General features: G+C 34.2%; 1 protein-coding gene across 1 annotated transcript; it reads left to right on the plus strand.

Annotated features, from left to right (window-relative positions):
- Positions 1-25,432, plus strand: LOC125665700 (corticotropin-releasing factor receptor 2-like). The gene is made up of 12 exons (XM_056152408.1): positions 1-621; positions 5,903-6,025; positions 6,758-6,864; positions 12,638-12,729; positions 15,382-15,502; positions 16,313-16,466; positions 16,633-16,705; positions 18,562-18,634; positions 19,841-19,926; positions 22,206-22,326; positions 23,036-23,077; positions 23,225-25,432. Exons 1-12 carry the CDS (start codon positions 528-530, stop codon positions 23,606-23,608), a joined length of 1,470 nt encoding a protein of 489 aa, XP_056008383.1. The 5' UTR covers positions 1-527; the 3' UTR covers positions 23,609-25,432.

The raw sequence follows: 25,432 nt of genomic DNA on the forward strand, positions 1-25,432 counted from the left end.
TCAGAATTGTATAATGCAAACAGAATATATCAGGACAAAGGAGGTGTGATTTGGATCACGATTCAACTGAATGAGATTAGAATTTAATAACGGAAAGATGACTGATTCAAACACAAAATGACATCAACATAAAGGAGAATAGTCCAGCTTTGAAGATTTTTCTCAACCAATCCCCAGACGACAACGAGACAAGGTTGATGTGTCCCAGAACGGCAATTTAAGATGGATATCTTCAGCTCCTTTAGGTTTGACACAGAAACAAAAAGTGAACATAATTCACAAAGCGCTGGATATGGCGCACATTGAACCACGTGACCTACTGGAAGATGCAATTTCTTTTAAAAGAATTGATCCAAAAATATCAAGATAAACACTAATAAAAAGAGTCAGGTGTGATGTGTATTTCAGTTTCATAAACTTAAAGACAGTCGCGGTGTGCCGCAGGGAAACAAGCTTGGAATTACGTGCTACTTCAATGAAACTGAGATCGAATTATTTCGAAAATACATTGAAAACTGTCAGAAAACATGAATATAACGAAAGATCTGCTAGCAAAGATCACCGACTCCGAGGTTCTCTCTCAGTGTCGCCACCTTCTGGAGCAGCCACAGCCAGATGACGGTCAGTAACACTATACACTGTAAACTCCCTTCTTCTTCTTCTTCTTATCTTTTCTCAGTCCGGAAACAAAGCGTCCAAAAATTTAACTATGTAGATGCGTTTTTCTGTGAAGTAGTACCTAACACGACGCCGGACAACCATCCTGATATCACTATAAATTTTCCGATGTACTATCCCTAAAATTCTTACATTTCTTAAATATTTAATTCAGAATTTTACTGGTATTTCAAAGTACAGGTGTCTCAAATTAGACGGCTTTTGCAACGGAATTTTGGTCAGTAGCAAAAAGAAAAAAAAAAAAAAAAAAAATAAAATAAAATATATATATATATATATATATATATATATATATATATATATATATATATATATATATATATATACATATATGAATAGTTAAATAAAAAGACACCCACCCCTAAGAAAATTACAATGAGTAAGGAAGCGACTTCAGAAAGAACTCGGAGGTATTTCTCTGAAGCTCGCTAAGGACCACGACTAAGATTACGATATTTTGTAGTTTATTTTATTCTTTACAATGATTAAATTGTGATTTTACTGCGAATATGAAGAGCTATGTGGTTTTATTTAAGTATAATCTCACAAAATTAAATAAGTTGACAAATTTTTAGAAATTTTTAACAATTTTAGTCTTAGTTGTAAGTTCTTTTGTAAAGCAGACCCCAGAAATTTATTTTGAAAATTTCTTAAAATTCACTATGCCTTTATATGTATGGAAACAGTAGCATTTGCCCGAACGTGATGTTAATTAACAGATTCATATCTACCGGTACTCTAGTTTTTCATTTCATATAGGTAAAAAAAAATCAAACGATTTTACCGACCGACTGACCAAATAATCTTGGATAATGTAGAACCAGAAATATTTCAAAATTAGAAATAGTGGAAGTTAAATTAAATCTGTTTTACAGGGTTGTGATGCGAAACACTCGGAAAATTGATCTAGACAGCACGAGTTTGCATTATTGAAACATGATGCTTTCGAAATAACCACTGTGTAAAACATTATCTTTTAAGATGACACTAAAAATAAAAATAATTCGCTGAATCTGAGCACATCAATAAATCATTGCGACAAGTGCAATACTCCGTGTCGATGAAATAAACGATATCACACGCTAAAGGTACGGTTTGACAGTCTAATTAGACCATGTCAAGTGCGCGAATTATACAGGAGATAACCATTAATTATTCAAATTTTTTAAGATTATTATGAAAGTAATGTACAGCTTTCAACTATTTCTGAAGGGGATTATTTTTTCCCAGCTGTTTGCAAATTCATAGATGAAACTTGTAGATTCGTCTAATTATTGTACATTTTACCTGTTAATTATTTACCCGCATGCCATACTGTAGATTTTTAAGAGAGGGACTAGTAAGTTGTTAGAAATTGTTCCCAATCCCTTTGATTTGATCAATAAAATATGTTAAAAAACAAAAGAAATTATACATTGATATAAACAGGATCTCACTAATCTAAAACGACGATTTCTTTAAATAGTATAATGTCAGTTTAAAAGGATATTTTGTCCTGGGGTATTTTCATCACCATTTTACATATGTAATGGTGCCGAGTTCCATCTCACAAATGATTGTTTCTATCGGGGTTGTGGTTGGGGAAACGATAAGAGCATCTAATAGGTGTACGTGTTTAATTTTCATTTTGATACAAACACTAAAGGTCTATGAAGATATTGCAGTTGCTTTGCTCCTCCCCATTTATAATTTAATTCATGATTATGTATGACAAGAATACTTATTTTCGCGTATTTAAGATTTGACGATCTGCTATCAGCACCAAAGGCGCTAAAATACGAATTTCGCTGTACGGAATATTGATTGATTGAATATTGTTTAACGTCCCTCTCGAGATTATTTCACTCATATGGAGACGTCACCACTGCCGGTGAAGGGCTGCAAAATTTAGGCCCATGCTCGGCGGTTATGGCCATTGAGCAAGGAGGGATCTTTATCGTGCCACACTTGCTGTGACACGGGACCTCAGTTTTTGCGGTCTCATCAGAAGGACCGTCCCATTTAGTCGCCTCTTACGACAAGCAAGGTGTTATCTATTCTAACCCGGATCCCCAGGGCATTGCTGTAATGAATAAATATGATAGTTACCTTTATCCTATCGATGTTTGACATTTGCACATTATCGATATTACTGATTTTCATATGTTGATTTCAACATTATAAAATGTATCATTTTAAGGAACTTCGTAAAACAATATATTCAAAAATATTATTGACATTGATATGTAGTAATTGTAAGTCGTCTGCTTTTCCTTCTTCGAATTTAAACAACTATGAAGTATTCACAACATCCAAGGACTTCGTAATTAAGGAAATTATTTATGCCGATCAGTTTAGCTGGGAGAAAATTGCTTCATAAAGTAATTCTCCAAGAGTTTTTGATTTAGAGAATTTGGAGTAATGTCAATATTTGGGGAGTGTATATTTTTATTTCTACATTGAAGGAGAATTAGGAAAGAAAACAACTCCAAAAAAACAACAACAAAAATTAAAAAAAAAAATTTAAAAAATCAAAAAAAAAAAAAAAAACAACAAAAAAAAAAAAAAAACAACACAAAAAACCTAAAAAAAACAAAAAAAAACAAAAAAAAAACAAAAAAAAAAAAAAACAAACAAAACGGGGGTCACAATTTTTTTTATTGAGATACAGTTTTCTAAACACGACTTTTTTGCACTTAAAATTGACTTAAGATTTATTCAATTAAACTCTATTTGTCTACACAACATAAGCAACACAAATCAATCATTACATAAAATACATACGTAATCATGTCTTCTAACAATACAGATTTAAAAAAATTTAATGCTTGAAATAGAAATGAATAATGACCTTTTGTACTTATATACGAAAAAATTCATGATATCAAATTCGAGTTTAAAAGGACAAATTAAAGGTAATATCAATTTCTAAAATTTCACATAATTTTCAAGGTTTTGTTTTATAATTTACATTGGAACTTACAAAAAAAGTGGGAGTTAAAGATCAATTTTTTAAAATTATTTGCGAAAATACTGAACTTTTATACAAAATTTTCGACCAAATTAATTCAAACTTTTTTAAGAATCGGTTTTCTGTTTGGAAAAATATATCAAACAAATTGGTAAATTACGACATTTGAACTACCTGTATCATGAATTATAAAACTGAAATACACATATAGGAGTATAAGAATAGAAGATATATTGAATGAAACAGAAACTGTAATATCATGCAGATTCAGAACTTTTTGATAATCAATCCTTCCGCCACAAAATATAGCCCCTGTCAAACCCTTTCAAAATTCCAGTTGACACAAAAAAATTTCAACTGGTTCAGTAAAAGATGTGTAATACATGTATGTGTGCACCAATAGGATCAGCATTGAACCAGTAAATAATTAGTTGTAGCATCCTGCGCAGCTGTGCTCAGAATCTCAGGAGCTAACTTCCTTAATGCATTCTGTTATATAATTCGACTTCATAGTCAAATCGGAAAGGGGGTGCAACTCTGGAACAATTTGTATTCCAGAGTTGCCCGTTCGACTGTTGCTTGTATCATATTGTCTGTATTACGTGTAGTCCTGTCACAGTCAGTTGTTGTTTTGAAGTGTATGAAATTTAAAGCCATAAAATGAGTCGTACGTCTTGGGCAATAAAGAGTTCTTCTAACTGTTAATTATGTACATTTTCTCATTCATTAGGATTCTTTGGCCACCTGAAAAGTACTACATTCATTAAGCCCAGAGGTCGCGGTGAATATTGTACCACTGGTGATTATTTTCACTATATACATGTATTAAGGTTGATCGATCCTCATGTGATGTCATAGGTTTTTGCAAAAATCTTAATAAATTAAACTTTGTGCATGATAGAACTCCGAGGAATTTTATTCACTGGATATAATAAAAAATCTGATAAACTATTAAAACTGAAAAAGTTTATATTTTCCATAGATAATCAATTATTTATGATTAAAAAAATGTTGTCAAGGGCAATAAATCCTATGCTGGAATTTCCTCTACTGGATGTCCATTATACATTGATTTCCCTAATATCCATGATTAATCTATACATATTTATGAATCAGCAGTTGTTTTTTTTTAACTGTTGATATTTAAGTTTTGTCATTTCAACAAGTTTTTATCTATTTTTATTATTCTGTTTAACGAAAATGTGGGATTTTCTGATGTTGATGTTTACTTCTGTTTTTGTGTGTCTGACATCTTTAAAAAGGAGGCAACATATACATTTTCTTTGGTTGTTAATTAAATCAAATTAAATTGAGTGGAAATTGATAAAGTTTTCCCACTTTTAACCATTAATATTGATAAGTCACATGAGGATGGAGCTACCTTAAAATAGAAGTAAATAAAAAAATCATTAAAAATCAGTTTGCAGAATTAATGCCGAATGAAGTAGTCGGAAATGTTCTATGTTACCTGTCTCGTCTGCTGACAACGGAAAAACAATACCCTACGCTGCATTTTCAGGGGGAAAGAATTACCCGCAAACAAGACTACCCTCAAATCCTCGTGTTTTTCACATGTGTGTAAACAGCCGGAGTGCACCTCAGGAAGTAGCCTCAGCTACCAACATCAAATAGTTCCTTTAAATACACTTGGTTATTTCTATAAATTACATAAAATTTCCTAATCAAGGGTACAAAAATTAAGAGAAAAGAAGAAGAAATGAGAAAAAATGCGCATGAAAAAAATTCTTTTAAATATATGGAACTACAATTGTCTAAGTTCATTTTGATTGGACAATTACCGGTGCGATACATTGAAGCGTCGTATTGACCCAGAACACTGTCAGAAATCGCTCTTTTATATGATTGAATAATTCAAAATATCAAAATCGGCTACTAGAACCTACGATATATTTGGTTGGTCATCTTCATATACGGCCAGAGTGCAAAACCTAATTATGGGACGACCAAAAAATAAAAATAAATATAGATAATTAAATAAATAAATGTTTTATTCATATCGAAAACAAATGAAGGTGAATATAATTTTATTTTTTGTTGTCGTTGATCTCAGCCAGTCTGAGAGCTGGGAATTCTTCAATTGTATAATAATGTTTGTTGAAATAATACCTGTGATATGAATGACGCACCATCCGAATAATATCATATAATTCTCAGATATCATGATATTTGTAGAATTTAATTCTACAAATATTATGACATTTAAATTTCTCACACTTCATCATTGAGTCTATAATATTATATTATAATTTGAAGGGAAAGTATATTGTCCGAAGGTGTTTGATTACGTCAGCTGTTGGAACTACACACTGGCCAACACCACAGCCATCGGGGGCTGTCCGAGGTCTCATCCGCAGGGATTGATCTTCTCACCTCTGGGTAAGATACCATTAGCCTGCACGCAGTCCCTCATATACAATATTGACTGATTTTCTCACCTCTGGGTAAGATAGCATTAGCCCGTACTCAGTCCCTCATGTTGAATACATTGTACTACAATTTGGGAAGAATTGTGGGAAGAAATGTAGTCTCAAATGTGCAGCAATGTTTTAGTTACTTCTTAAGCGTACAATATATCAACATCTTGGAAAATCAAGCAAGGGGATTTTTTAACGGAAAATTTTAGTAAAAAGTTTAAATCTTAAGGTGGCTCACTACACCCTGAAATAGTTTCTCAAATCAGTACGAAGTGATTTCATTAAAGATATGATGATATAAAATAAGTATATATGCAAAAAAGGGCAAAAAATATGCTTTGGATAAAAACACGATTTTCAAAACAATGATTTCAACACATATGAACAAAAGACTAGCGGATTTGAACTCGAGATCTGCGGTTCACCAGCCCAATGTTTTAACCACTGAGCTACGATGATAGACAAACAAATCGATAGATGCAAATAATTTCACAAAACATTTAAATCGCCATCTTGTGACGTAGTGTCACAGAGAGTGTAGTGTAGTGAGCTACCTTAAATAACCCGTGTTAATCAAATCATCTAAACTGTTTGTTACATGTAATCACAACAGGTTTTAGTATTTTTCTAAATTATACATTGAAGTTTAAACTCAATAAGTTTGTATCTGGTATACATGCATGTTCTGTTTTAGGGCGGTCGCACCGGAGGTGTATGGATGACGGAAGTTGGTTTATCAACCCCTACATCAATCAGTCGTGGACAAATTACATAACATGTGCTGATCTGTCAGAATATGAGGTACATGGTGTAGCTACGTTACTGTGATAGTCCGTTCTTCTCTTCCGGTTTGTCCGTCTCCCCGTCCGTTCTTCTCTTCCGGTCTATTCGTCTTCCCGTCCGTTCTCCTCTACTGGTCCGTCCGTCTCCACGTCCGGTCTGTCCGTCTTTCTTGGTGAATTACTCAATCACAGTAAAACACAGGAATCACACATCAATATATTTGTAGACAACACATGTAACGTAACTACGTTACTATAACAATCCGTTCTTCTCATCTCCCTGGCACACTGATTTTGACTACGGATTACTCCGTTTACCTGATCAGGATATAGGGCTCACGGTGGGTGTGACCGGTCGACAGGGGATGCTTACTCCTCCTTGGCACCTGATCCCACATCTGATGTGTCCAGGGGTCCGTGTTTTTCCAACTATCTAATTTGTATTGCTTACAGGAGTTATGGGAGGGGGGGGGGGGGGGGGGGGGGGGGGGGGGGGGGGGGGGGGGGCTACGTGGCCGAGTGGTTATAGCATCGCGCTCAGAATCACACGGCCTCTCACATCTGGTCAGCGCGGGTTGGAATCACGCTCGCTCCGTTAAGTGAGATAGTTTCCCAGTTGCGGAAGGTCGGTGGTCTCTTCCCAGGTATATTGTATCTGGGTTCTCTCTTCCACCAATAAAAACTGGGCGCCTCCAGAGAACTGAAAAATTGTTGAGTGTGGCGGAAAACATCAATCAATTAATCAATATAGGAGTTATGAGATTGATCACTGTTCGTTATCTTCACCTCTCATGTAATACTGAACCAAACAATGAAATATATCGTCCCTTGATTGAGCCCTCTTATTATACCCCCGAACGAAGTTCAGGGGGGTATAGGAATCACTCTGTCTGTCTATCTGTCTGTCTGTCCGTCCTTCCGTTTGTCCGTCTGTCTGTCTGTGCAGATTCGTGTCCGGACCATAACTTTTTTGTTCTTTGACATAGGCATACCATATTTGGCACACAGGTGGATAACCATGAGACGATGTGTCGGTTACCTTCATGACCTCTGTATGACCTTGACCCTTAACCTCAAGGTCAAAATTAAAGGTTTTTACAATGGATTCGTGTCAGGGCCATGACTTCTTTGTTCTTTGACACAGGCATACCATATTTGACACATGAGTGTATCACCATGAGACGATGTGTCGGGTACCTTCATGACCTCTATATGACCTTGAAATTTGACCTCAAGGTCAAATTTGATTATAGGGTTTTGACATAATCATACCATAAGACATGGGTGTATCACCATGAGACTTTGTGTCATCCATGACCTCTTTATGACCTTAACCTTTGATCTCAAGGTCAAAATTATAGGTTTATACCATGGATTTGTGTTCGGACTATATCTTCCATTTCCTCTACAAAGGCATGCCATATTTTTACACTCAGGAAAGAGGTAATTTATACCTATTAACAACACCCTTTGGGAGATTGGGGTAAGCGGGGGGTATTCTTAGTGAGCATTGCTCACAGTACCTCTTGTTTTATTTCTGTTCAACATTCATTTATAAAATTCTGCAATTCAGTAGAGAGATATATATTTCGTATTTACGCGTGGATTATATTTTTTTATATAGTATTTCATTGTTAAAACAACCAATCTGAAAAGAACTGTAATGCATAAGCTATATCGTGTTTATATCACATCTCTGTAGGAGTGAAGAAAACGACCTTGAGCCTTGTACATGTGATGTATTCGTGCAACTAATTTGTACTAAGTATCATTTAGCAGTGGTACATGTAAAGATACAATGTATCTCATCAATAGTCCTTTTTTTGTTTGATATTCGTAGGATTGGTTAACTATATATCGTTAACCGATTGGTGACTGTATTATCTGCCATAATACTATCCATCTCATTGCGATCCAGCCTCACCCTCCAACACCTCCCAAATGCACCAACATAGTGAAGTTGAAGTGTGTTGTAGTAACATACATATGCTCCGTATGGGACGTATGGGTTGTCCCATGGTTTTAAAAATAAATAAATATAAATAAATAAGGACCATCGTGTACCAACACGTCTGATGACTGCGGTACTGTCTTTTGATGGCCGGACACATACATGTGGTCGTATGTCATAAATCATAATGAAATAAAGAAGTAACTTATATTTCACAAAACTAAATAAAAAGTAAGAAATTAATTATATTTTTTATTTATATGATAAATTTAATAATAACTTTTATTTAATTTATTCAATAAATTAGAATTTAAAAAAAAAAATTAAGTAAATTAAAATTAAATAATTAAAATATTTTTTCTTCATAATAAATTATATTTTTTATTTATATATTTAATTTATTCAATAAGTAAATTAAAATTTAAAATTTTTGTATAAGTAAATATAAAATTAAATATTGAAAATATATTTTTTAATTTATTTGGATTCTAATAGAAGGTAATAATTAGTAATCGCACGAGTCTCCGTCCTTCGCCCAAATAAATCAAGATACACCGAAATAAATATACCAGAATTATTACATAATTAGTAATATTAGTAACAGGTAATAGTAATAGGGATGTAGGTATGTATATACATGTGAAATAACTAAAATATATACAGAAAAGAATTAGGGTAGGGTCGCCAAAGAAAATTTTGATAATAGAGTGCTACTAGTTATTAGTTATTAATTATAAATTTTGCCATACAACAATTTTGAGATCGTCATTAGGCAAGAATTTTGAGGTCGTCATCAGGTGCTACACCTCATACCCTGTACCATGTTTCTGTAGCTAGATCCAGCTTATAGCACGACATGGCTCCATAATTCTTATTCGATAGTATGTATTATGTGTATAAAACTGAAGATGCATAATGTAATAATTGGTGAGTTAGTAATGTTAAAAATGTATGACAGATAAAATATTAACCATAAGAAGTGGTATACTTAATTACAAAACATATAGATTTAATTAATTAATGAAAATACAGAGTAGATGCAAAATCACAAATCGCATACATCCAACAAGCTTACATATATTAAATATAATAGTATGTAGCAGGCCTGCATACATACAAACTGCGACATTGCATCTAAATGTTTGTCATAAAAAGAGAAGTTTACAAAATACATACGTATAATAACATACCTGAATTTTATGTATATTTGCATATACATGTACTTATAATATACCTGGATTTGATGTATAGCTGCATTTATACTTTAACATACATGTTTATATAAACTAAAACGATAAAAACGCAAAGTTTATATTCCTAATATTAATATGCTACGATATTTATATATGTAATTGTTTACATACTGATAAACATATAGATATACACGATAGAAAGCCCGAATTATATGCTTAGTTGTTTATATAAGTATAACACATGTAGTTGTTTATATATTAGTAAGCATATAAAAATTCAACAGTAGAATAATGATGCTTAGTGGTTTCCATACTTATAAACATGCGAAATTGTTTACATATTTGTAAACATGCATATAAACATACGAAATTGTTTACATATTTGTAAACATGCATGATAAAACCTTAGTTATACATATAAGTAAAACTTTTTACTCACCAACCGGAAGGAAACTTACGAATGATATTGGAAGCTATAAATCATGCAAATTGAAGATGGCGAATGAATAGATTAGTTACGTGGCAGCCGCTGTGAAGACGCTCATACAACGTAATTTGTGACGTAATTTGTGACATTGTGACGTTTCATCCACTGAAACCGCTCATACAACGTAATTTGTGTTATTGTGACGTTTCACCCGCTGAAACCACGGTACGATGGCCTATTATATCAATAATAAGCAAAACAGAAGGTTAAGCTAATGAATGCATTGAATATTGAATAAGCATAAATTATCAATGGAATTATAAGGACATGTAAATAATTAAGATTTTAATAGTAAAGTAATTTAACATAATGATATTTAGATTGGAAAAAAAAAAAAAAAAAAAAATTTAATGGAATTATAAGGACATGTAAATAATTAAGATTTTAATAGTAAAGTAATTTAACATAATGATATTTAGATTGGAAAAAAAATATTTATATTTAATTTAATAATAATTTTAAGATGTAAATAATATGTATAAATAACAGTAACTCAACTCGTTCAAAAGTACTGTCAAGAGTGTAGAGTAACTGTCGCTATTCGATGGACCACCTTGGAAGTAATGCTTTGTTTGTTTGATATTCGTAGGATTGGTTAACTATATATCGTTAACCGATTGGTGACTGTATTATCTGCCATAATACTATCCATCTCATTGCGATCCAGCCTCACCCTCCAACACCTCCCAAATGCACCAACATAGTGAAGTTGAAGTGTGTTGTAGTAACATACATATGCTCCGTATGGGACGTATGGGTTGTCCCATGGTTTTAAAAATAAATAAATATAAATAAATAAGGACCATCGTGTACCAACACGTCTGATGACTGCGGTACTGTCTTTTGATGGCCGGACACATACATGTGGTCGTATGTCATAAATCATAATGAAATAAAGAAGTAACTTATATTTCACAAAACTAAATAAAAAGTAAGAAATTAATTATATTTTTTATTTATATGATAAATTTAATAATAACTTTTATTTAATTTATTCAATAAATTAGAATTTAAAAAAAAAAATTAAGTAAATTAAAATTAAATAATTAAAATATTTTTTCTTCATAATAAATTATATTTTTTATTTATATATTTAATTTATTCAATAAGTAAATTAAAATTTAAAATTTTTGTATAAGTAAATATAAAATTAAATATTGAAAATATATTTTTTAATTTATTTGGATTCTAATAGAAGGTAATAATTAGTAATCGCACGAGTCTCCGTCCTTCGCCCAAATAAATCAAGATACACCGAAATAAATATACCAGAATTATTACATAATTAGTAATATTAGTAACAGGTAATAGTAATAGGGATGTAGGTATGTATATACATGTGAAATAACTAAAATATATACAGAAAAGAATTAGGGTAGGGTCGCCAAAGAAAATTTTGATAATAGAGTGCTACTAGTTATTAGTTATTAATTATAAATTTTGCCATACAACAATTTTGAGATCGTCATTAGGCAAGAATTTTGAGGTCGTCATCAGGTGCTACACCTCATACCCTGTACCATGTTTCTGTAGCTAGATCCAGCTTATAGCACGACATGGCTCCATAATTCTTATTCGATAGTATGTATTATGTGTATAAAACTGAAGATGCATAATGTAATAATTGGTGAGTTAGTAATGTTAAAAATGTATGACAGATAAAATATTAACCATAAGAAGTGGTATACTTAATTACAAAACATATAGATTTAATTAATTAATGAAAATACAGAGTAGATGCAAAATTATATCTCTGGTGTCCCGATACTTCAGTTCGACAGTCAACGCCTGAGTATCAGCATGTTTCTTGTAGATATGATGCAATGTTTTGATTTCCAATGTGGTGCCTTTGATATCTCTACAAAGTGTAGGGATAATCACGTTCCCATGAATGTGGTACAGATGTAAACCAATCTAATTAAGATTACATCCCCTGATCCACTCACCTACGGGTATGCTGGAGGGGAGCATAGTAGTTCATACCCTCATGTATTTTCAAAAATAAAATTTCTCTGTTAAAATGACGTAGATAGATTAAAAGTATCTTCATGTTAATAGCAATTAGTAAACAATATCAATTTCATGAATAAATTAATTTCAGGTTTGTATGTACATGAAATCAATCCGGAACCCTCGATCATGTTACTTCTGTATTTTACAGAACCTACAGAGTATAAACTATGTGTATGAAAGTGGATACATCTTCTCCTTCGTGTTACTGAGCATCGCGCTGATTGTCTTTACCTGCTTCAGGTGAGTTTTTCATTGTTTTTACCTGCTTCAGGTGAGTTTTTCATTGTTTTTACCTGCTTCAGGTGAGTGTTTGATTGTGTTTAACTGCTTGAGGTGAGTTTTGTTTTTGTTACTATTTATCATAAAAGTGGAATACAAATAGACTTGCATGTAGTTATGCAAAGAGATCACTTCTGGACTATGAAAAAGCGACCTCATGCCGTCAAATGCCAGTATCTCATCACACTGCATCTACGTTTATGTTTCCTGGTTAAGGACCCCACACTCGTGTTTTCGTTTATAAAGCGATATGATATACAAAACACCGTGTATGTTTCAAAATTGATACACTCTTTCTGTCATTAAAATAGGTGTGCAAAGATGAATATAGCATAAAAATATAACATTACATTTAGACACACTGATTTTGACTACGGATTACTCCTTTTACCTGATCAAGACATAGGGCTCAAGGCAGGTGTGACTGGTCGTCAGGCGATGCTTACTCTTCCTAGGCACCTGACTCCACCTCTGATATGTCCAGTAGTCCGTGTTTACCCAACTCTTTATTTTGTATTCCTTATAGGAGTTGAGATTGATCACAGTTTCATCTAGAATAATGCACTAATTAGTTCACCTGAGCCATAGATTCAAGTGAGTTTTTCTGATGAAAACTTTCCGTTGTGTGTCGTTGGTTTCGTCGTCGTCAACTTTTCACATTTTCATCTTCTCCAGGACCACTGGGCCAATTTCAATCAAGCGTAGTAAAATGCATACTTGGGTAAAGGTCTTTCAAGTTTCTTCAACTGAAGGATCATGTCCTCTTCAAAGAGAAAACAATCACAAGAATGCAGACCTCTGCGGTAGAGGTAGAGCGTTCGCCCCGCATGCTTAAGGTCGGGATTCGAATCCTGGCCGCGACAAACCCGAGTCGTTAAAACAGGTATTGACAGTTCCATCGCTAAGACGCTCGGCATCAGATGTGAATGTCACAGGTCCTCGGAGATGACCTTAAAAACATATGTGCCATGTCATAGCAGGTGTGGCACGCTAAAGAACCCTCACTGCTCAACGGCCGTAAGCGCCGAGCATAAGCTTAAATTTGAAGCTCTTCACCGGTCTTGATGACGTCTCCATATGAGCGAAATATTCTTGAGAGGGCCGTTAAGTAAGATACAATTAATAAAAATGCAAAAATAGGGTGGGGCCGTTCAAAATTTCTCTCGAACCAGAAAAGTTTGTTAAATCATTACTCTCGGGAGTATGTAGGGGCCACGATAGGGGATCAAAGTTTTACATGTGAATATATAAGGAAAATCTTTAAAAATGTTGTTCTCAAGAAACACCTGGGTATAGGAGTGGAGATTTAAGTGAAAGTCTCCTGGTATAGAGTAGATTTAAAGTACAGATCATGGCCTCTGAGGGTAGGATGGGGCCACATTTGGAGATCAAAATTTTACATGCTGATATATAGGAATAGCTTCTTCTCCAGAACCATTGGGTTGTAAAATCATGAGCCCTGGAGTTAGGGTGGAGTCACTATAGAGGATCAAAGTTTTATATGTAAAGGAAACCAAACTAAATGGCACAAAGCCTCCTTAGATGAAATTTGTTAATAGGAACTGCCATACCCGTCTACAAGGGTATAATTATGATATCTAATTAATTTGTAGTCAAGTTTTAATGATTAAGTTTAACAATGAATGGATTTTTAGTCGTTACCTTTTAAAAGTTTGTTTTTTTCTGAACCAAGCTGCTTGTATAATGAAAGTTTTGCTCAAGCTTGTTTATTGCTAGGAATTGCTGTTCAGGTGAGCGATGTGGTCCATGGGGTTCTTGCTTTTCTGTATAATTTGAACTGTTAATGATTATACAAAACATAATGTCTTGTATTAGATTTTATGAAAGAACTAATTTGATTGATTTATTCGGTCAAGTGTCTATAAAGGATAAATACATGTACAGGATATTTTCAGGTTTTGCGGAACCCTCGCATCATTCTAAGTTTGACCCATCATTGTTTAAACAAATTAGAACACGTAGCGAGGGTATACATACCGTTGCAACACATAGTATTTACATTTCCAATGTTTGTACCTTCGATATCTTCACCAATTAAGATAATAGCATTTTTTATATGAATGTAAAGAGTGCGCGTATGAATCTTAATAAATATAGTACGACTGTTTTAACGGCTGGGAATTCCAATTTCAATTCATTTATTCTCACAAGTCAATGAACATGACATAGAGAAATACATAAATAATCACAATAAAATTTATATATACATGCGTGTTAAGGTACACATACAATGATGAATATTACAGAACATAATTGGCAAATTAACTTCGGTTGACCACCTCATTTATAGTTTCAATAAATCTAGATCAATTCAACAATAATTGAAATTCCAACAGAGGTGAAAGTAAAATTCAAATATATAAAAACAAAAAACAAATTTCATTTTGTTTTCATAATCCGTTAATGTGAATTCTAACTTATTCTGGTGTATGTTACATACAAATCTCTCGTTATCTGTACATTTATATTTTTACATACGGTCAGTTTCAGGTCCTCGTGAGACTATCAGTAGCTCTCTTTGTGTTGCCGTTCTACAATTCCAAGGCTAAACGAGGAAACACAAATTATTTGGTCATTTATGGGTTTTTTCAGACAACTACACTGCACACGAGTGACGATACACAAGAACCTCTTCCTGTCCTACATTCTGTACGGTCTACTGTGGCTACTGTTCAGCTTCCTCGTCACGCCTGAAGTCGCAATGGAAAATTCGGTAAACTGAAACCATTCAAATGTGGAAAGAGAAATGACTTTAACACCAAACGCTGAAGTTATAAAGTACTCTAACTTTGTAAATCAAATTTGGTATCGTTTATATCGTTTAGCGGGGGAAAAAATACTTCAAAAATTTGTTTTACCACGTGGTCATGATTTGTAACAGTTACACTCTGATCGGACTGATTGTAGTAACTTAGTGGATAGGACATTCACATCACAACCTCGAATTTCCAGTTTGACGCAGCGCCTTTGACATTTATCATATTATGTATTTAACTATTCCCCCGCCAAGCGCCCGGCATCACCATAGGCGTAGCTTGGGTTCGAATATTACCGAGGCAGGGGGTCTGGGGGGCGTAGCCCCCTAGAAGCTATCGACATTTTAACAACGTAAAAGGTGTTGTTTTTTTTTATATACCGAGGCAGCTGCCTCGGTTGCCTCAATGGAAGCTACGCCACTGATCACAAATAAGTCACAGGTCTTTGGGATATGAGCCTTGTAAATGAAGGTCCCATATTAAGTCAGGCGTTGGTATGGTGAAGAATCCATACTGCTACAGTCCTGAGCTCATGGGTCTAATTTTTTGTTTGTTTTTGCCCTACAACTTGGACGAATCTACACGATTGAAATAATAAGACAACAAAGAAATGGAGTCTGAGGCACCACACATGGGGTCCATATACCATAGATTATCTACTGTCATCCAAAATCATAATACCTAAATAGTACTCTAAGTTAGTGAAGTCCCTACAATCTCTCGTGACTAGGTGTGATCTCACGGGATTTGTGTTTTCTCTGTTTCAGATTTGGTGCATTTCGTTATGGATTCTGAAGGAGTATTTTCAGATGTGTAACTATGCCTGGCTGTTTGCTGAGGGATTTTATCTTCATTCTATTATTGTTCTGACCTTCACTAACCAGCAAAAATTGCTCTTGGTGTCTCTCTGCATAGGTTGGGGTATGTCAATATATAGTTACGTCCAATATCAAAGAATCAATATAACAAAATAGCAGACCATTACCATCAATTTATGCAAGTCCCATACTATGGCCACTTCGATACAGGATTTTGGTTTGATTTTATGTTAAATGGACAAGAACTAATGCAGTTCTTTCTTTCACAGTTTTCCCCATTTTGCCTATGTCAATATATGCAATATTGAATGCCAGTTCCAAAGAGCCTGTGGGAAGAGTACAGTAAGTGTACCCGCGCCACTGCGCCTAATACATAGCCTATACCCATGATTCATACCCGTGTGATATTATCCAATCAACCAATATTTACTCAAGTTAAAAAGGGGAATATATCCCTCTAATCTAGTGAATGGGTTGTTACTTTATACGAGATTCATAATTATTGATTTCCATGAGCACATATAATTACGCATTATGTACGTGTATTCGATAAAACATGCCTATTTATATTCTAGATAATGAAAACAACAGTTCAATTCATAAAACTATTGTTGAATATGTCAGTGCTCTGTCTTTGCTAACTAAATATATATGAAAATATTTTGAATGTGTGTACTACACATTTTATGTTTACTATAGAAATTACGATTGGGTTCATTTAGAACCTGAAATGTACAATATATTTACTAACAATCTGATTAAAATCAGATCCTATGATCCGCTCACTTAGATCGCTAGTGTAGCGATCTGGTAAGTGAGCGGATCATAGGATCTGATTTTAATCAGATTGATTTACTAAAGGAGAGAGAGGACGTTTTCGAGGTTGATTACGGAATATTTTCAAGGTTGATTACGGGATATTTTCCAATGTCGTTTTCCTGTTTTGATATTTATTCAGCTTGTACTCTGTGTATTATCTGAATAATCGTTATGAATTTGTATATGATTTACCGGTACTTATATCCGTCAATACTCTGACAATGAAAACAAACTATGTACAGTTTAAGTACTGTATTGTTTATTTCCAAAAGCAGTTCTGCTTATACATGTAGGTTGCAAATACATGTAATATATATTACAATAATAGCATAAGTGAAAAACACATCAATGCGTTATGATAAGTACATGCAATGGTTTCTGCGTAGAGCACAAAATAATTACGAATCCTAATACTGTGTTTTCTCTAGAAATTCCGATAAGGCTCATTTAAAACCCGAAATACACAATATATCTATTAAACAAGCTTTTAAAGAGATAAATTATGTTTTAGAGGTTGATTAAGGAAAATTTGTACATATAGATCATTATGGCAAATCCGTGTCTTCCAAAGTCGTTTTCTTGCCATGATATGTATTTAGGCCAAGCGCGCATGCGTCCATTCACTTTTAGAGAAGTGGACACGTTTTGATTCTTGAAAACGTTTAAGTGTCGAAACGGTTGACGGTTTACGCTTCGACCGACGTTTCAACTCAAATAAGCCTGAATTTCCGTATTAGACAAGCTGCAATAGCTTGTCTATTACGGAAATTCAGGCTTATTTGAGTATCAAAGTACAACTTTAACATTGATACATGTATCTGTCATAAGCAATCAACACTTACTCGCTGTTAATATTCTCTGTCCCCGGTTTAAATCAATAGTAACACATTTGTTTATATCTATTGGCGAAAGAAGAAAAAAATCGAAAATCCAAAAATTCGTAACAAGTATTTCGTTTCTCGAGAAACTGTTTACATCGAACGTTTGATTAAACATATATTTTTTGTTGATATCAACAATCATTAAAAAAAAAATTCAAAAAGCTTACCGAGAGAAAAAAAAAATACATGTTTACTAATTTTTCCAAATTTTCCCGACTTTCGGTTTTTCGATTTTTTGACTACTGCTGATATAGATGAACTCATATTTCAAACCCGAGACAAGGAACATGTGATTGTGGATAGCGAGTAAGTGCTGATTTCCTTATGACATATGCATGCATTGATATGATATTAACGTTATGGAAGTAACTTGTCTGTTACGTAAATTCAGGCGTATTAAAGTCGAAGTGTAAAGTTACCACTAATCATCGTGCTTTGTCTAGATATATTTGAATAATCGCTCATTCAGTTATTAATTATTCACGGCTTTCATTGCAGATGCTGGGTAGGAGACGTGGGCTATAACAAACTGATGTGGATCTTGCACAGTACCTGTATCGTGTCTCTCGCTGTGAGTGGGATTCAGAGAATAAAATTTGTATCAAAGATTATTTTTATCCCGAAATAAGTCTATCTAACAACGACCTAAACTGGCAATACTACACCAGTTGTTTCAGAAGTGTAAGAGAGAGAGAGAGAGAGAGAGAGAGAGAGAGAGAGAGAGAGAGAGAGAGAGAGAGTACTTCATACAAGTGTCAAATAATAATAAATAATTATGACATTTAACAGTAGAAAATAAACATATAATTACACACCAAATAAGTTTGATGAATTGTAATCATAATAATGTGTTCTTGAAAGCGTGACATGGGCCTATAAAATAAAATGTGACATGGACCTATAGAATAAAACGTGACATGGACCTATAGAATAAAACGTGGCATGGGCCTATATAATAAAGCGTGGTATGGACCTATATAATAAAACGTGACATGGCCTATATAATAAAACTTGACATGGACCTATATAATAAAACGTGACATGGACCTATATAATAAAACGTGACATGGACCTATATAATAAAACGTGACATAGGCCTATATAATAAAACGTGACATGGACCTATATAATAAAACGTGACATGGGCCTTTAGAATATTTAAGAGCTGAGAATGAGCTGGTGTTTTATCGCCTGTATATCATTTCATAAAGTCAATCATGTATCAGCAGCGGTGTGTAATTTCTTTTTCTGTATCAGCAGAATATATTTCACTTCTCTTTCAAAGGAGTGTCATCGGAAAAGTTGACGCATAATTTTCGAAAATGTTTAATACGTAAAAACAAAAAACAATAAAAAAAGAATATATATTTTCTTTTACTTATGAAACTTTGAAATCATAAATCGTAGGGAGCGGGTGTTCAAATTATCAGTTGAAGTTCAAACCAATTTATCTTAACTTCGCATGGTAAAATAATGAAAAACGAAAGTTGTCAGAAAGGTGAAAGAGACCCCTTCCGCCATCTCCAGGTACTACGTTTTTGATTCAGAATTATTTGAGCATATCATGTATCGGTCGCTTCGTAACTTGACTCAAATGATTACCTATGAAACAGAGTTTCTGTACTTGTCAACCAGCACCATTTCCTTAATCAAAGCCGGGGAATTTCATACTTCATTCGAAACTATATATCTCCATATGAGTGAAATATTCTCGAGAGGGACGTTAAGCAATATTCAATCAATCGAAACTATATTCACAATATCTGTTTGATTTCAGGTCAATTTGGTCATTCTAATCAACGTGATGAGGATAGTTATCGTGAAGATCCGGGCAGTTAATACAGGGGAGACAACACAGCTTCGGTAAGAGTCGCAAGCAACTGTGTGTGTGGCTTTCTGTCATAGTAGAATATAGAGCAAGATGAAATCTGGGGGTAATGTTCTTTGACAGCATTTATTTAAGAGACAATTTAAGATGGTTTTTTGGGTTTTAACGTTTTGTTAAAATAATCAGGATTTATCATACATATACATATGCACATACTGCGGTGACTTTTATTTTCTTTCTCAGAAAGAAATCTGTATACATGTAATATTATTCTTTTAAGAATATTTTTAGTTAATTTTAGATTGTTTTATTTGCATTTACAAGTATAGATATATTATTATAAAAATCTGACTTCGTTTCAAGTCGTTTCGGCACACCCTTGTATGACAGCACTTGAACACTATAAGACATTCAGTGCATGAATCTGCTAAGTTACAAGATGTTTGTTTTCAAAGATAAAAATCTGCTAATAGAATTCTCTATCTAATTGGTACAATTTCAAAGCGTATGGGGCATGCGCAGATATGTCATCCTATAACTGTCTATCCGTATTCACCGTGTGGAGTGATATTGTACTAGATCCTTTATTGATAAGGAGGCTGAACTCGGACCTGATAGACGAACTACATGTATTTTAAACTTCACAAGCATGTGTTTACTCTCTGTATCCATTTCTGATGATTTATCAACAGTGGAGATCAAACTTTCTTCTATGTTACTGCGTCTATCTTCATCATGAATGACAAAATTGAACGAGAAATGTTAACGCGTATTTTACAGTACACAATTATTGCATTATAAATATATTTTGAATTCATGTTTCCTGTCCAACTTTCCTAGTAATTTTTCTTTTGTGCGCTAACGTTTTGATTTCGAAAACAACCTTGATTTGCTTACAGAGAGATACACTTTCAAATTAGATCCATGTTAACTTGTATTTCAGAGTTACGTCCCTTGGAGATAAAGCCACTTCCTGCTATTGTCAATGGCGGTATTCTAGATGTACTATGTAGTTGATAGTAACACTGAGGATTTTCATCTCAAGAAAACCATTAAACCATTGGCGAAGCCGCTGTTGCAATGATTTTCGAGGGGCGAAAATTTCAATGTCACCCTCAACTAAGAGCACTGTTTTATTATCTGAATGTCGTTATTTGTCCGATGTATACAACAAAGCAAAACATGTACACTAAGGTTTTAGGCCGTTAAATAGTATTTTAAACAAACTTAAAGCTTACAGAATGACACAAAAATATAATGTTAAGCATAAACTTTTCTTAACATATAAATTTCATAAACTCAACGAAATAGGATACTGATATCAAGCGAAATTGCATTAGAATGGGAATATATATTATCTTTTAATTATTTGCTACTGTTAATGTTGATTTGACGGTCGCAAACATCCGCTTTACCGTCTATCTACCATGAACGGTACGCGCACAATGTGTGCGCATATAATAATTTTAATATCACCGTTGTCAAGTATTGTTTTCCTTTGCTAGATATTAACACCGCGAGAGCGTGATTTATGTTCTCAAAGGGCAAAACTGTTTTTTTTCCCCCAAATGCTTCCAAACCAATCAGATTCACTTGAATTACTTGAAAGTATCATAAATGATATTGCGAAATGCGTTAACGAGCTCGAATCCCAGAAGCGCAGATTTACATCAACGCTTCACGAAAAGCACACCCTCGTGAAGCGTTGCAGTTCTATTCCAATGTATTTTCAAAATTTGTATTCATATTCTACTTTCATTTCTGTTGGAATTCCCGCCAGTTAAGTAGACGTACTATATTTACATGTATCAAAATCCATACGCGCATTGTTCACACACGCAACGCATTCATAAGGGAATGGCTATCATTGTAAAGATTTCGAAGGAAAAAACATTGGAAATGTAAATACAAGTATAGTCTGTTATTGTTGAATGTCGTGTGTGGTTTTGTGATTATCATTGTTATGGTGTGGTGGTAATTTGTTTACTTTCCGTGGCTTGTCAATGTCAATATAAACAATTATCAAATGGACATCCTCTGACGTACGGAGGACATTGTATTGCACAAAAGTGCATGCTCTTACTCAAACGTTTGTAATTTGTTTACATTGAATTTGTCGATGTTATTTGATATGTTACAAGGTACGTGAAGACAGCACGTGCATATATCCTAGAGTGGGACAGGGATTCCTGACATTAATTAGAGAGAGAGAGAGAGAGAGAGGGAGAGACAGAGAGAGAGAGAGATATTGTAAAATGGCTTTTGTTGTAATTAGAAAGATAAATAAATTGTTTATTGTTCAACATACTTTCAGGAAAACCCTCCGCGCCTGCCTAATTCTCGTGCCGCTGTTAGGGGTACAACAGTTACTATTTCCCATTCAACACGACCACATCGTTTATCGTGTGACAGTTGCTGTGGTAACGTCTTATCAGGTACCACAAATTATTTCATGTTACAAATTTCTCAAATTCATTAGGACCATTCTCTAATTGGGTGTAAATCTTCTGCTATAGACTAACCTAGGTACCCTGTGATTAGGTGTAAATCTTCTGTTAGACTAACCTAGCTACACTGTGATTAGGTGTAAATCTTCTGTTATAGACTAACCTAGCTACACTGTGATTAGGTGTAAATCTTCTGTTATAGATTAACGTAGATACCCTGTGATTAGGTGTAAATCTTCTGTTAGACTAACCTAGGTACCCAGTGATTAGGTGTAAATCTTCTGTTATAGATTAACCTAGCTACACTGTGATTAGGTGTAAATCTTCTGTTATAGATTAACCTAGCTACACTGTGATTAGGTGTAAATCTTCTGTTATAGATTAACCTAGCTACACTGTGATTAGGTGTAAATCTTATGTTATAGACTAACCTAGGTACCTGTGATTAGGTGTAAATCTTCTGTTATAGATTAACCTAGATACCCTGTGATTAGGTGTAAATCTTCTGCTATAGACTAACCTAGGTACCCTGTGATTAGGCGTAAATCTTCTGTTATAGACTAACCTAGCTATTCTGTGATTAGGTGTAAATCTTCTGTTAGACTAACCTAGGTACCCTGTGATTAGGTAGTTGTGTCTTACCCAGGTAACTTGTGATTAAGGAGTTTGTTCTAACAAAATTCGTTTATGATTGTAGGGAGCATGTGTTGCTTTGCTGTTGTGCTTTTTCAACAGAGAGGTGGGTATCCTTACATATAACTTCCGCATATCAATAGCTGATTCAGATTAATTCTATAAATTACAAGTAATATTTTACAATTTTCTTTTTCATTCATAATCTACTCTGTTTTGCGTGACAAATCTGATCATTGTACTCATATTTCAGGTCATAAAATGCTTCAAGAAGAAAATTTCGCAACTGAAATACATCAACGAAGGTCGACGATCTAGTCTGCTGACCCTAGGCACCTCCATCGGAGGATTAATCAGACGAGGAAGTAGGCAAATCAGCATTTACACCAGACGAACGTCTGTATCACGTGATAGAAAAACGTCAGAGCACGTGACCGAAAACGTCACGCCAACACAGAGAGAAGTAGCTCAGTCACTACTGAATACAACTGAAATGAAAGAATCACAAACGATTGAGAGTCTTGTTTCAGCCGGTGAATCCCAGCCCTTAACTAGTATTGGGGCCAGGCGCGAGAGTATCCGAAGTGCAGATTCCAATAGGGGACGCTGTAATTTGCCGAGCATATCCGAAGCATAATATTTGAAATGATTCTACTTTTGAACAATACACACTGAAGTCATGTAGTATCTATCAATCTGTAAATATTATTTTGTTTACAATTTAAATACTGTTAATATTTTGTTCCCCAATTTACATGTATATTTAGAAATTTCCGAAATGAATATATTTGAATGTTTTATAAGTAACACGTTCTTGTATGAATTTGTCGAGTTCCAAGTGGCAAATCGGCGCCGGTCACCATTTCTTTACTTCTCGGGGAAAATCAAATGTGAAATAAGAGGTTTCATAGGATGATCGTTTTTCCTTGATGATTTTGTGAAAAGTGTATTTCTTACCTAAAAGGGTAGAATACTAGTATCCAGAGGGAAATTAAAAGTTTGTAGATTTATTCATTATATTTAACGCCATCTTTAAAGTTTCTTGGGGCTAAAGTTTTGTATATTTCTTTGTTTTACGTGACGTCGAGAATTTTTCATTCATGTAGAGACGTCACCAGCTGAAGGTGAGACCTATGCTTAGCGTTTACGGTCGTAGTAGGGAGGGTTCTTTAACGTACCAACGCCTGCCGCAACACAGACCTCAAATATTTAAAGACTCGCGACTCTCACTTCTAAATGCCGAGCGTCTAGCGGAGGTTCACAAATCTAATTAAAATCAGGCTTCTTAGATCCACGCCGTATACTTACGCAAAGTATACAGCGCGGATCTAAGAAGTCTGATTTAAAATAGATTAGGAGGTTCACCTGCGGCCTATTTCGACGTCTTTGACGCAGCCAAGGCACAAACAGGGCTCGAACCCACAACCTCCCGTTCACAAAGCTAACGCTGTAACCACTGAACCGCAACCGATAGAGAACTGAAGAAATGGTGTGTGCCGAGTTGCCATTCATTTGTTTTTTGATTATATGATGTGTATATAAAACGAATATTTTGATGATGTTTTACTGTAGCTGTAAGAAAACATTGTGTTCACTGCAATAATCAATTTGTATATGACCGTGTTCACTCGTACGTTCATCTGAAAGAAAAAAAAAACCATGGTGCGCCCTTTTTAAAACCACTTTATCACACATATCATTTAATTTGACATGTACTAAAAAAATATTTCCAAGCCAACATAGCTCCTACTGTTATCAGGGCCGTAACTGCCGATGAGGCAGACGAGGCAACTGCCTCGTCTGATTTTTTGGCAAAAAAGAAAATAAAATTATATAAATGTTATATTATAGGATATATGTTTAAAATGAAGACAAGCACCTTTGTCTTTGACACCATATTACGATTCTTTACATAGTACAAATGAAACACAAACATGATAAATTGGGATTTAAAAAGTGTCATTTTCAGTCGTAAAGTCAATCGGCGGCCCCCAATCCCCTGCCTCCCCTGATTTAGAACCCTACTTACGGCCCTGGTTATGAAATTGTACACATCGAATGTGCTGGACCATGGACTAAAATTCTACAGGACATTAAATGTGTTGGACTATGCTACACAACGTGAAATGTGCCGGACTATCAGTTGAAATGACAGGAAGTCGAGTCTACGTTGGTTTGGGAAATAATTATATCAAGGAGAATATGCGCATGTGTACTGTGTGTTTGTACCATGAACAGATACAATAATAGTTATTGTTTGCAAAAGAAATCCGGTGTTGTGCAATACTGACATGAAATGACGTCATTCCAGTTACTCTGCATTTTTTATTGCTCATAAGTCATTTTATACAGTAACTCTAATCTTTTATACTAGTGCTCACTTTTTAAATAATATACTGTACAGTTCTTATAACCAATTTTCTTTGTTACAAATATGTGGGTTTTTAAAATAAATTGTTAT

Source organism: Ostrea edulis, chromosome 10 (assembly GCF_947568905.1).
Source record: "Ostrea edulis chromosome 10, xbOstEdul1.1, whole genome shotgun sequence".
Taxonomy (NCBI): Eukaryota; Metazoa; Mollusca; class Bivalvia; order Ostreida; family Ostreidae; genus Ostrea; species Ostrea edulis.